Below are 12,535 nucleotides of genomic sequence, written 5' to 3' on the forward strand. Positions count from 1 at the left end.
AGACTCGTGTTGAAACCAATCAAGCTACCTCAGAGACAGAGTCTGGAGACGCTGGAAGACAAATTTCTCTTGGATTAAGCAAAGAAGAAAACATCTGCAAGCGTCAAGTATTGGACAGCCAAAGATGCTAAAAGCCTCTGTAAGGTGGAGTGAGTAAGTCTCCAGATATCAAGAGGGGAAATGACACCCAGCTTAATTCAATCAAATAGCAAAATGGACAATATCGTGGTCTCCTCACACGTGACTCAGAAGGTGAAAACAAGGGCTATTCATTCAGCTTTAGACCGAGATAATGGTGTAACTACACTCCCTTGAAAGTTCCAGAACAGAGAACAGGCTGCAAGGTCAACTATAAAGATGAAGTCTTGACTTGGGGCCTGATCGATGAGAGATGATGGAATAATTGGACAAGTGGGTAGTAGTCTGATGTTGCTCTCTGCACCTGAGTTTCATTTTGCTTACATGCTGCTAACGAGCCGAAAGTCCAAGGTTGGGAGAGAATGCCAACCAATCAGAGGGTCTATGTAGCAACATGTTGTCCAATGTTGCACAGGCCAACTCGCTGCTGTTATTCTGCTATAATGTGTATTAAATGTATTTAGAGGTGGTTCAAGGTGTGCCTACTAGATAAGGGGCATCCAGTGATATTACTAATACTTATGATATGTAGGCATGTATGTTCCCTTAACCAATCCCTCCGTATGTTCAGTTATAAAACCTTTGTGTAATCAAAATTGAAGTGTGAGTGCGTGGACCACAGTTTGTTGTTCGCCAGATTGCCCGACTTTATTCGAGCAGACAATAAAGTAGTACTTTGGCATATTCTTTGAGGATGTCCGTTTATTTGGGTGTGAGATCATTATTGGTAATTCCATCTAGCACATGAGACGCTTCAAGGTGCTAGAGCACACAATAAATCATGTATTCAATAAATCGTTAGTATCTGAATGAGCCCTGGCCATGCACCCTTACACGGACATGCATTAAACTCTACCCTAGACTGAGAAATGCTTTATTGCCATTCCTCAATCACTTGTCAATTGGTTGGAATGTTTAAATAACTTCCTAAGCAGTGATCAATCAGTATGTCTCTTCTACAAGGAGTTCATTTCAACTCCAAGCATTGAGTCTACAGCATGGAATCTGTATACCGACTGTTTACCTGGCCAATTTACATTGTTGTGTGCACTATATGTGCTGGGTAGGTCCTAGTCAATGCTTAAATAGGACATTTTGGAAACAGTTTGCTAACTTAGACAATGCTTAAGAAATGCAATTTATTTTGACTAGTGTCCCAGTAATAAATTGGAAATACTTTCACAGAACTGTACATGTTTTGTCAACTGTACTTAGCTTTGCAAAAGAAAATGAATATTTGACATAACATTAAACAGATGTTAATTTAGGGAAAAGAGGACCAGAAGACAATTGTAAGGAATTTTTGGGCTTCTTTGGGCCTCCCCAGCCCCGAAATCAAACAATTTATGGGATCCAGATTATATGGTTGCTCCCCTTGCCCATGCCCCCATCACGATCACAACCCATAGCTTGATCTTCTGTCCCAACCACAATGAAAATATGCATGGGTACTCCCTCCCGTTTCCCTTACCCTCTTCAGACTTGCTGGAATCCGAATAATTGACAAGCAACATTTGAAGGGGACATTTATTTTCAGTCCATGACAAGAGTACAAGCACAGGCACAGGGCATAGTTTAACAATATCAGTGACGAGAATAGTAGTTCAGATGCAGGGCACAGATAAGTAGCCGTGTGAAAAAGACACACATACTCCCACCCCGGCATAGAGCGAAGACTCAGATAAGCAGTCTCACTAAATGTAAATGTGCTCAAGCATGTAGACAGATTGCATAGATTGTGGATAGAAATCGGTAGATATAGCTTTCAAGTGGTATTGCTATTAGTCGGTAAAGAAACACATGTCTTTGTGGTGTGCAATATCAACGGTCACTATTGTTATATACAATGCAACACTGTAGCCTGTTAAACAATGATTGAGATGTTTTGAAGAGCATATTTCCGAACTAAATGACTCTTGGGGGCTGACAATTTTCGAAAGCTCACAGACTGTCAATTTTCACAAGATTAGCAAAACAAGATGAAATGAGTTGCCCAGGATCACACACCCTGGTTAAGAGGTGGAGCTGAGTTTTGACCCCAATCTGCAATTTCTGCACTTGACCACATTGTTTGCCAGTTCCTGTCAAATACTCTATTGTTTTAAGAACTGACTTGGAAAGTACACAAATCAGCTATGTTGCTTTGTGGCATACAGTGGGCCTGATTTGCAAGATGTTTACCAATGGAATTGCACCATTGTAAAACTCTTTTGTAAATCAGGCCCAGTAAGTGTTACTATCACAAAAGTACATATACGTGCACATTTAGCAACCCCAGACACAGGAAAGGCTGAATCGGCTTTGCAGGATTTTGGTTCTGTGATCTGGCATATGAACACAAATCTTTGTAACGATTGCGTCACAAACTGAGCTATGTTTTTTGCAGTCATGGAACTCAAATGTATCAATATGCATTGCAACTTCATGGCACGTGATCTATAAGATCCCCACAAGAGGATGAAAGTTCTACAGTGGCTTATTTATTTTATTTATTGAGTATTTGTAAGGTGCCTATACAGAAAAGTGTCTCCAGGTGCCACTAGGCAAAAAAGGGGAGGGAACAGGGGGAATAAACAAGAATAAGGGTCCTACTAGGCTTTGTGACATTCAGATGGTGAAAGTGCAGTAACGAGAAGGGGATAGGCATGGCCCAGGGACTAGGAAAGTGCAGAGGGGAGCCCAGGGGAGGGGTGCTGGAGGCGAAGGCCACCAACTAAGTGCGAGGACGGGGGGATCAGACTCGGGCGGTTGCTAATCGGGGACGGGGGCCAGAAGGGCAGTGCTGGCATAGACAGGCCAAGTAGGGCTTGGTAGCTTGTAACACTCATAGGGGGCCAGGCCGCCAGACACAGCGGCAGAAGTGGATTTAGCAAGGAAGGGAGAGAGGGAAAGAGGTTGAGAATAGAACTTAAGGAAGACCGGCTCAAGTCTGAGTGGGGCACGGAGGCAATTCCAGAGGGACTGGACTAGGTAAAAGGGCGATACCCAGACCACCCAATCTAGGTCCCTGCACTAGGTCAGATGGCACGGAGTCACGTACATCCTTACCATCCCTACCAAATCCTGTAGTCATCTGGGGACAGTACCAAGGGCTTTCCTACCACCATCCATTCTGTTGAGATACAGAGACCCCCGGGAGATCACTGGGCATTCAACCCTCTGACCCTTGTGCTGATCTGAAGGATAGTCACAGGGAGGGTCGGGGGTGACTCAACTGGGTAGTTACTGTGGCCATCATTCACCCAATGCTTTTACTCCTAGGCAGCCCCAATCACAAAATGGATAGCAAAGAGAAAATGGGGGGGGGTCTAGCCCTTAGGGGGGTTCTTTCCCATAAAGTAAGTGCACCCGGAGAGCCACTCCAACTCCCTGGCCAGTCCCAAACCTCTAACATAGGAAAAGAAGACTCTCCCTTTAAGGAAACAATGTCAAAGTCCCTGATGAGTATGCTGGAGCCTCTCACGCCAGCACTTCCACTGTTACAAAGTCGCTCTCAAAGAGGAATGCATGAGAGCGGGAACAACCAAATCACATTCTCCCAGGGGGGATACAAAACGTGCAAGTTCCCAGCGGTGAAAGAAGTTTGAACATCTCTGAAAATGCCCCATGTTTACTGTCGTGAACAAATGACCACCGACTATTCCGGTGGATTGGTGAACAATTTATTAGTGGACTCGAGCAATAGGACGAAACAAACCAACAACAGTAGGAGACTTGGATGCAAGTGAGAACCCACTCCCTCCGTGCACGGTTTTCTTATACCGAAAGGAACACATACATTTCAGTGGAAGGGGAGGTCCAGACAGGGCAAGGAATCATACTGAAACAATGTTACAAGCACGGAACAAAGCCCCACTATGCAAGTCTTTGATACCAGCTGCGATCTCACATGCTGAAACAGTGTTATCATAGAGGACAGCATAAAGTGATACATTAGTGGAGCTGAATATACCTCTGAGGTTCACACGTGGTCTGAGGCTGGTGTGCATGCTTACAGTAGGATGACTTTGTCTATTAAAGTGGCCTTTCCCAAGAAAGCAGGAGCCTAAAACACATTTACATATGCAAAAAGGAAACTCGTCAGAAGCAAGAGATGTGAAGGCGATCACAACTACACACTAGACAAAGAGCCTTCATTGCAAGCACATGTCAAGTACAGCCTAAAGCCTCACCTCGCACAGGCAATAAACAGTTGTTTAAACATGGCAGTTTGTAGTACCTATTCAATATTATAATGCTGCAGTATGCTAGGAGAGTATTTCAAATGTTTAATTCCAGACCTTTCCCCCGCATTACCAAGACATTATCTAGCTTTAGATTCACATGATGGGAAAGCAGGAGTCTCGGCCCATGCAGGCAATGATAGTAGGGATCCTGGGGAAACTGGGGCTCTTGTGGAATCCAAAATAATGGGTGGCCCTCGTGCAACCTCAAGCCAGCAGCCTTCCAATTCACGTGACCACTAACTGTTGTTCCAGTCATCTAACAACACATCCCTCATTACACATGTACTCTTAATAACATTAAGCTCCACCCAAGGGGAGGAGAGACCCTCCTATAAAACACAGCCGGATCAGTATGTCATGGTGGGGAGTTAGAGTATGCTTGGAGTAAGGAGTTTGGTGTACAGTGACACGAGAGAGGGGTACCAAGATGGGAGCAGGATGCGAGTATTGGAGACTTGAGGGAGAGATTGTTACCATCGGAAGGAGGAGATTTGTTGGGGAGTGGAGGAGTCCGCTCATCGGCGAAAGAGAGAAAGGTGGGAGGAGGTTGGAGATGGTAACTCGTGGAGGCTGGAGGGAGAAGCTTACAGGAAGAACAAAGGGGATTATTGTGAAGATGATGGTGGAGGACTGGTGTTATCTAGGAAAAGATAGGATGGGAAGGTGGAAGGAAAAGAAACACCAGAGAGACGGAAGACACAAGAATGAGCAGGGTATGAGGGGAAGAAAAATCCAAGATACCCGAGGGGGTGCGAGGAGCCCAAGTACACTTTCTAGACAAATAGAGTAAGGTGGGTCTAGCAGAACAGGCCATGTCAGCCCAGTGCTGTAGTTGGAGCCAGTGGGAGGAGGTACGAGATGGTGCATTCTCACAACTTTTCTATGCCCTGAGGTCTCCATACTTGCAGGCCCTTGATGGAGTGGGTTTGCATTGCATACTTCCAAAGAACACCATGCTGGATTGAGTAATGAAATCTACAAACTGGCAGCCATTTTAAGTGTGTCTTTTCTTTATCTTGTCATCTGAACAGACTCTATTTTGACATGGAACCAAAAGACTTTTCTCTAATATCGATTTTCTTCTGTTATCTGTTTTGTTTTTTAGCTACAACCTAGAAAGCAGCATATGGAACGTGGTGCCCGTCCTGCGGGGACCCCTACAGCGATATGGACATTCCCTTGCTTTGTACCAGGTTTGACCCATCACTTTTGTTCTGTAAAATGTTGCTCTTTGCTTCTGTTTGGCACACACCACAGTTGATAGTGATGCGATTGCTTTGACAATTAATTGTTTACCGTCCTACTGGACATCCAGTCAAAAAGTGGCTCTTTTGAGAAGATTTCTTTTTAAGGTAAAGTTGGCGGTCACATCATGTGTCAAGAACCAAGATGTTGTCCTAGGGAATCTGTACACACAGGGTCTTTGATGCACATTTATAAATATCGCAAAATACATGGGCCTCATGTCCCGGGAGGATAGCTCAGAGGCAACGTGCTCGCCTTGGAAGCAAGACGACACGAGGCAACACAGGTTTGATCCCCGGGTCCGTGCTTTTTTTCCGGCGCCTGGCAATGGGGAATTACCGGGACATTATAGCCCCGGTGGCCCCAGTAATTCCCCATAGCCAGGCGCCAGAAAAAATTACTCCCCAATCCCATTCGAGTCCCATAGGACTCAATGGGAATCGGGAGGACGGAAGCACCGTAACCAAAAGGTGCCAGTGCTTCTCTCAAAGTCTGCGAGGAGGGACGGCACCCGCCCGCAGGACTCTGGGTGTGCCGGTCTGGTAACAACGGTGCCGGTGGCTTACCGGCACAGTTGTTACCGGACCGGCATACTCATAATGAGGTCCATAGAAAGTTTCTTTCTATGGATGGCATTTATCTTAACTTCATAGCCGCTCTTTAATATCAGTTGCTGCTTTTGCCGCCACTTTCATTCCTCGTCCCGCTCCGGCCACTGACTCTCACGCTGACACAGCCCTTGCTAACCTTCACCTCTCCATCTCCAACACTCTGGATATTCTTGCCCCTGTCATGAGGATGCGCATGAAGCCTGCCTCCAAGCGCAACACTTGCTATGATTCCGCCCTGCCCGCTATGAAAAGCAAGTGCAGACTTGCTGCGCGGAAGGAGCAGGCCTCGAGCACATCCTCTGACAGACTGGTGAAAGTCCAAAACCAGCCTTTTTACAACATATGGCGAACTCTGAAGGTTTTAACAGTTATTGATGTTGGAATTTTATTAGAGATTGTTGTGCTTGAAAAGCAGCTGCACTTGGGTTTTAGTTCTGAGGCTGATCCGAAAGTGAAACTAATAATTAATGCTGAATAGTAGAACCCGATTGTGTGCGCGCTATTTGTTAATAGTTTTTTCTGCTTTGCTGTGAGTAGTTCGCTTTGCTTGCTTATAACTTTAGACAGAAGTCCTCATGTCATTTCCAAAGTTTTTTTTATTTAGTTATTTGTTTTCAAACTGTTATTGAAAATTCAGATTTTCTCAAAATGAATAAACCCACTACACATGTTTCACTGTCATTAAACTGTCTGACAGATCTTCAGGAGGGATAGTCCAATATTGGACTCTTATTTATACACAACTAAAATTATTATGTGCTAGCTTTTGTATATAAGTTGGATAATGATGAATATGTCTTTTGGTTGGTGTTGGTTTCCTCTTTGTCAATTCCGATTCTTTCGATTTGAACTAAATTTACATTGGTTCCCAAAAGTTCAAACCTTAATTTGTGTTTGCCTCGTTTTTGATGCTGAGAGAGTGGCAAGGACTGGCGTCATACCGGACGTCTTCCTTACCGTTCCTAGTGTTTCGGAATAAGACTGACAGACAGGCCTGCCGCCTCCTCCAACGGCAATACAGACTCTCATCCGCTCAAAGAAGAAGGCTATATCCAAGCCCACATCCCTGGTGCCACTAGCAACATGGCTGAACTGTTCAAAATCTGCAAGGAGCTCGCCAATCCGACTGCAATCTTCACTTCTCTGCTATCCCTGACCCTCTGCACTGCACTGGCCTTTCACTTCACTACCAAAACTCAGGACACCCTGTCCTCACTCTTCTCTTCACCCCTCCCGTCTCCCTCACCTGCTCTCAGACCTACCTTGGCCCCCTAATCCCTTCCCTCGTACTCTCCTCTTTCTCATTCATACCACCGGATGAGGTCTCTAGACAAGTCCTCTCTATGAAATTCTCCTCCAAACAGGTGCTCCTCTGCTCCTCTAGAACTATTGAGGAAAACATTGCCTCCCTTTCTCCAGCCTTGGCTGATTTCTGCAATCACTCCTTTGCTACTGGCTCCTTCCCGCTACCCCTCAAGCACTCCCTCGTGCACCCTCACCTCAAAAAGCCTTCTGCTGGCCCCTCATGCCCTCCTAACTACTTTCCTATCTCCAGTAACCCTTTCATGGGCAAACTCTTGGTGAAGCTAGCCAACTCACAGCTTATCCACCACACTGAATCTGCTGGTTGTCTCCACGACCACCAGTCTGGCTTCAGAGCAGACAGAGGCACGGAAACTGCACTCCTGAACACCCGTAAAGACTTGCTCTCCTATTTCAATTCCAACTCGCCTTCCGTTCTTATACTTCTTGACGTTTCATCTGTCTTTGATACGGTCAATCATGCCATCCTCATAAATCAGCTCTGTGATACCCTTGGCATCACAGACATGGCACTGGACTGGTTGACCTCCTTCCTCTCTGACCTGGGCACTTTTCTCTCCACCCATCACACTGGTCAACTATGGTGTCCCTCAGGGCTCTATCCTCTTGTCAACATCCACCTTGCCCCTCTAACCCATTTTATCTCCTCCTTGTCTCCTCACTTCCAGTGGTATGCAGACGACATGCAGCTTTCTTTCAAACTTCCCTCCACTTCGTCCCCTTCCTTCTCGCTCATTCCTGACTGTCTGACTGCTATCCAGGCATGGCACACTGCTAATGATCTGTGCCTTAGTACTAGTAAGACTGAGATCCTTCTCATTGGGACCCCTGTTCCCTCCTTCTCTCCTACACTCTGGCTGCCCTCCATGGGCCCCTTCCCTTACCCCTCATGCTAAGAAGGCCCACTTCCAGCTCCACCTCCTCAGAGGCATTATCCCTTTCCTGACCTTTCCCCAGAATCTCATTGGGGCTCATCACGAGTTGGGCAGTAGCCCTTGAATGCGTTGTTAATGTGAATGCCGCCACATTTAAGGGCTCACCTGATCACGAATTGGGCGCTAAATGGGCTGTTTTATTTCCAGCTTTTTGCTGGAGGTGAAAATCCCATTTAGCGCCTGTTTCGGTGCAATTACCACTGGCGTTATTAGCACGTGGCAATTGCACAGAAAATGTCCCATTGGACTCAATGGGGAATGAGGATTTCCCGTTATCGCCCAACATGTGATCCCACACTAATAGCGCAAGGACCAGGTGTTGCTAACGATATTAACATTGGGTGGTATCCCAGCGGTACTACTGCCGGGATACCGCCCAACTCGTAATCAGGCTCATGGTCTCCAAAGCTCTGGTCCTCTCTAGGCTGGACTATTGCAACAGCATCTTGGTCAATCTGCCGAAATCCTCCCTTCACCCCCTTCAACTAATCCAGATTAGGACTACAAGATTTATCCTTGGCCTCAAGCCCAGGGGCTGCTTCTCTCCTGCCCTAACCTCTCTCCACTGGCTCCCAGTTGTTGCGAGGATGGAGTTCAAGACCCTCTGCATAATCCACAAATCTTTCTGGGCCTGTGACCCTGCTACCTCCAACTCTCTCTCCTAAATACCTTGCCTCTAGAGCCCTTCAGTCTGCCAGTTACAACTCTCTGCAGGTCAGACGCTCCTCCAAGTAGAGAGTGGGGGGGGGGGGGTTTATCCCTCTCTTCTGCAGGAGCCTCCCTCTGGAATGACCTCCTTGCCCTTCCTTAAGTTCCAGAAGCTTGTCAAGACCCTCCTTTTCTCCTCTTCCTTCCCTCTCCACCTCCCATGCTATTGTCACCCTCTGCCGCATTTCGACTGGCTGCCTGGTGCCTTCTGAGTCTTACAGCGCACCAGGCCATTCTCACCAGTCTGCCCAAGCACTTTGTTCTCACTTGTAACCTGCACTTGCCCTGCCCGGCTCCCTCCCCCCTGTATTAGCCTGGCGGGGCCTACACCCCTACTGTGCCCGATCCAGCCCTGTTGTCGCACTTCTTGCAGGATCCGAATGGCCCAAGGCCTAGTAGGACCGTTTTTGTTATTCTTCATCCCTGTCCCCCCACTCCTCTTTTGACTTGTAGCGCCTTGAAACACCATATGCTGTATAGGCGCATTATAAATACCCGATAAATAAAGATGCAACAGGCAACGCACCTTCACAGCCTGATATTATGGACCCGCTCTCTTTCTGGCGGGTCTTTTCGATAAGCTTCGGGCCTTATCTGATGGCGTTGGCACGATGGAACAGGGAATTGATCAGAGAAATGATCATACATTTTTTAAGAAAAAAGTATGTTTTCTCATTTTCCCCAATGTTGTTCCCTGCAATCCCCTTTTTTACACAGCGTATGATTGGCTGGCACATCTGAGAGTTGGTGCACCCAGTTTCTATACCTGGGATTTGCAGCGGGAGCCTAAAAAATGGTACCTGGCAATTCTGGACTCCACACTTCAAGGGCAGCCCGAGCACATCTCCAAGCCGTTGCCGAACCACGCTTCCACTAACAGTACTTCATCCACAGGACCAGCCAGCACCGCTGCTGGAGGAAAAGACTAGTTAGCATGAGAATTCCTATTTCTCCTATTTCTAGATCTGCATTCCTCCTGATCTACTCCCTACCATCCCACATACACACCCCTCCTACTCATGCAATCCTAATCCCTTTATCACAACTTCATCGTATCTTCCCAGTTGGTTACTGCAGTTTCCGTCCCTATCGTATTCCTGCTTTTCGCCACCTGCGCTCTGTACCCTGTGATCCTTTCTTCTTCCTCCACAAACAACAGCCTGGTTCCGCCGGGTGGGGGCACGATATGCCATTTTCCCAGGCAAGATACCAGCGCCGCAAGATCAAGATGGTGGTGGTTGGTGCAGTATAAAGCTTCATAATATACTGTTTCTTTTACTCCCAATGCCGCCTTTCTGAATTTGGTCCCACCAAGGTCTTTAAAGTTGAAAAAGCGAGACACATGGACAACATGAAGCATACACAATTTAAGCCTTCCTCTGGTCGTATCCGGATGGTTCAAAACTGTCCGACTGATTTCTGGAGTGTAGTGAGAGTCTGTCTTGTTTGCAACTTGGGGAGCGCCTCTCCCCATCAGGCAGGAGAGTGTCGGTCTTCTGCAGTTAGTGTGTGCTCGTAACACAGGGCACCAGGTTTCTGAGGGGCTTTGTTCGGGGGCAATACACCCCAGTTGACTCTGAATCCTTGTTACCACTCTCCTGCAATACAGTTCTGGGATTTTAGAACAATTGTTCAGGCCCTTTGGCAGGAGTCCAAGAGCTCCAGGAATTAGGTGCCTTGGACTGGTACCCGAGATTCTACCACTGTGAGTTTAGTGCGGAGGGGGGACTCGGATCCAAAATTGAATCCTGCAGCCCAAATCACCCCCGCTGTAAGCGGATTCAGAATGGTTACCCTGCCTCGTATTTTAGGGATTGGAATGATGGCCAATTTTGGCTGTGCCTTGTTCGAAGCGTGTGTGGTGCGGGAAGGCTGCATGTCGCGCCAGGGGCACAATCTGAGTATAAGCTGGATGCATTGTTTTATCTTCTATTTCTGGATCTTATTGTTATCCTATTTGGAGCCAGATTGTGATATAGTTACTTCAAGGCACACATTGGGTAAAAACTCTAGCAACATGCTGCGCATTATCTTGTAACAGCAGATGCATAGATAGTCAAGCAGACCCCAGCATTCATCTGTCCTGTCATAGCTGAGCCCTGCTCATGTCATGGCCACTCAGGCAGGGACACAGTTGTTGCCCATCCGCCCTCGTATGGGGTACTCCAGAGCCCCTTATGGGGCACAACATGGAGCCAGGTGAGCTTTGTCCTGGCGCCTCTCGGGCGCCAGGCTCATGAAGAAGACCAGATCATTGGGAATGTTCCAGGCCCACTCCGCACGTGCATCTAGTATTAGGTGGGGCAGGGCGTGCTCAGCCAGGCTGCTCGAGGGTGTGGCTAAACAGCCCAGGGCTATATAAGCCCCACCCTCACACTGATCCATGCTTCGCGTTACTTTGCATCTTCATGCAACGTGACGCTCACTGCCGCTTGGATCAGCTTACTTAACTTCTGGAAGCCAGCGTTCACCATCTCACTGCATCTGCATACTCACCTCCTGAAAGCTAGCGTTCATCATCGCATTGCATTAACATACTCACCTTCAGGAAACCAGTGACCCTGATTCCGGCGTCACGCTCATCATCCAATGCTGTGCCCATCGTCCACGGAGTCGGGCCCTGTAAAGAAGCAGAAAGACAAGGTTAGACAATTGAAACTCAGCAGCTGGGGGTCGCGCCGCATTGGGACCACGCGCATCCTCAGAAGTCACTCACCTGTTACCGGGCCATCGTGAACTTGTTCCCTGTTCGCTTCGGCTGCCATCTTCATCTTTGCAGCTGCCGGGTCGCGACATCACCTACACGGGGAAAGAGAAAAAGAGACATTAAGGAAAGAATGAACAACATTGCCGGAACAGACGAAGCAAACACCGTGAAGCAGGTTGAAAGAAAAACGGACTATACAAACAAAAACACTCACCTGGAGAGAAGTGGATTAGTTGCAGGTGGACTGGATATCCACACAGAGGGACCAGTGAAGGAACTCGGTCCTAGTTAAGCAAGCGCCCCTGCCGGAAGTAGCAGGACGGAGAGCTCATCATTCAAGCTAAGCAGGTGAACCTTCTATGGGCAGCGCAACCTGCGGGAACTACACCCTGGGTAGAAGGGGTCTGGAAGGGAACTCGGGTCAAAGACTGGCATGCTTAACGCCTCCTTTACATTTACATAGGAGCAGTCTTGAGCAGCACTACCCCAATAACTGTACAAGCGCAGAGGGAGAAGCCAGATAAGGGTGAACTAATCCCTGTGAGGGCTGCAAACGTGCCCCAACGCCCCCGCAGAGACCAGGTGAGCGTAACAGCTCACAGAGCTGACATTATTGTGAGATCAGCTTGCTGTGCCTGTGTA

At 47.5% G+C, this 12,535-nt stretch overlaps 1 protein-coding gene across 1 annotated transcript in view; it reads left to right on the forward strand.

The window, feature by feature from the left end:
• ATRNL1 (attractin like 1) overlaps positions 1–12,535 on the forward strand; it is a 2,575,823-nt gene that overhangs the window by 493,552 nt on the left and 2,069,736 nt on the right. The window contains exon 7 of the mRNA XM_069611898.1: positions 5,470–5,557. Within this exon, the coding sequence (XP_069467999.1) occupies positions 5,470–5,557 (88 nt within the window). The remainder of the gene's footprint in view (positions 1–5,469; positions 5,558–12,535) is intronic.

Source organism: Ambystoma mexicanum, chromosome 8 (genome assembly GCF_040938575.1).
Source record: "Ambystoma mexicanum isolate Mex_15411 chromosome 8, UKY_AmexF1_1, whole genome shotgun sequence".
Classification (NCBI taxonomy): domain Eukaryota; kingdom Metazoa; phylum Chordata; class Amphibia; order Caudata; family Ambystomatidae; genus Ambystoma; species Ambystoma mexicanum.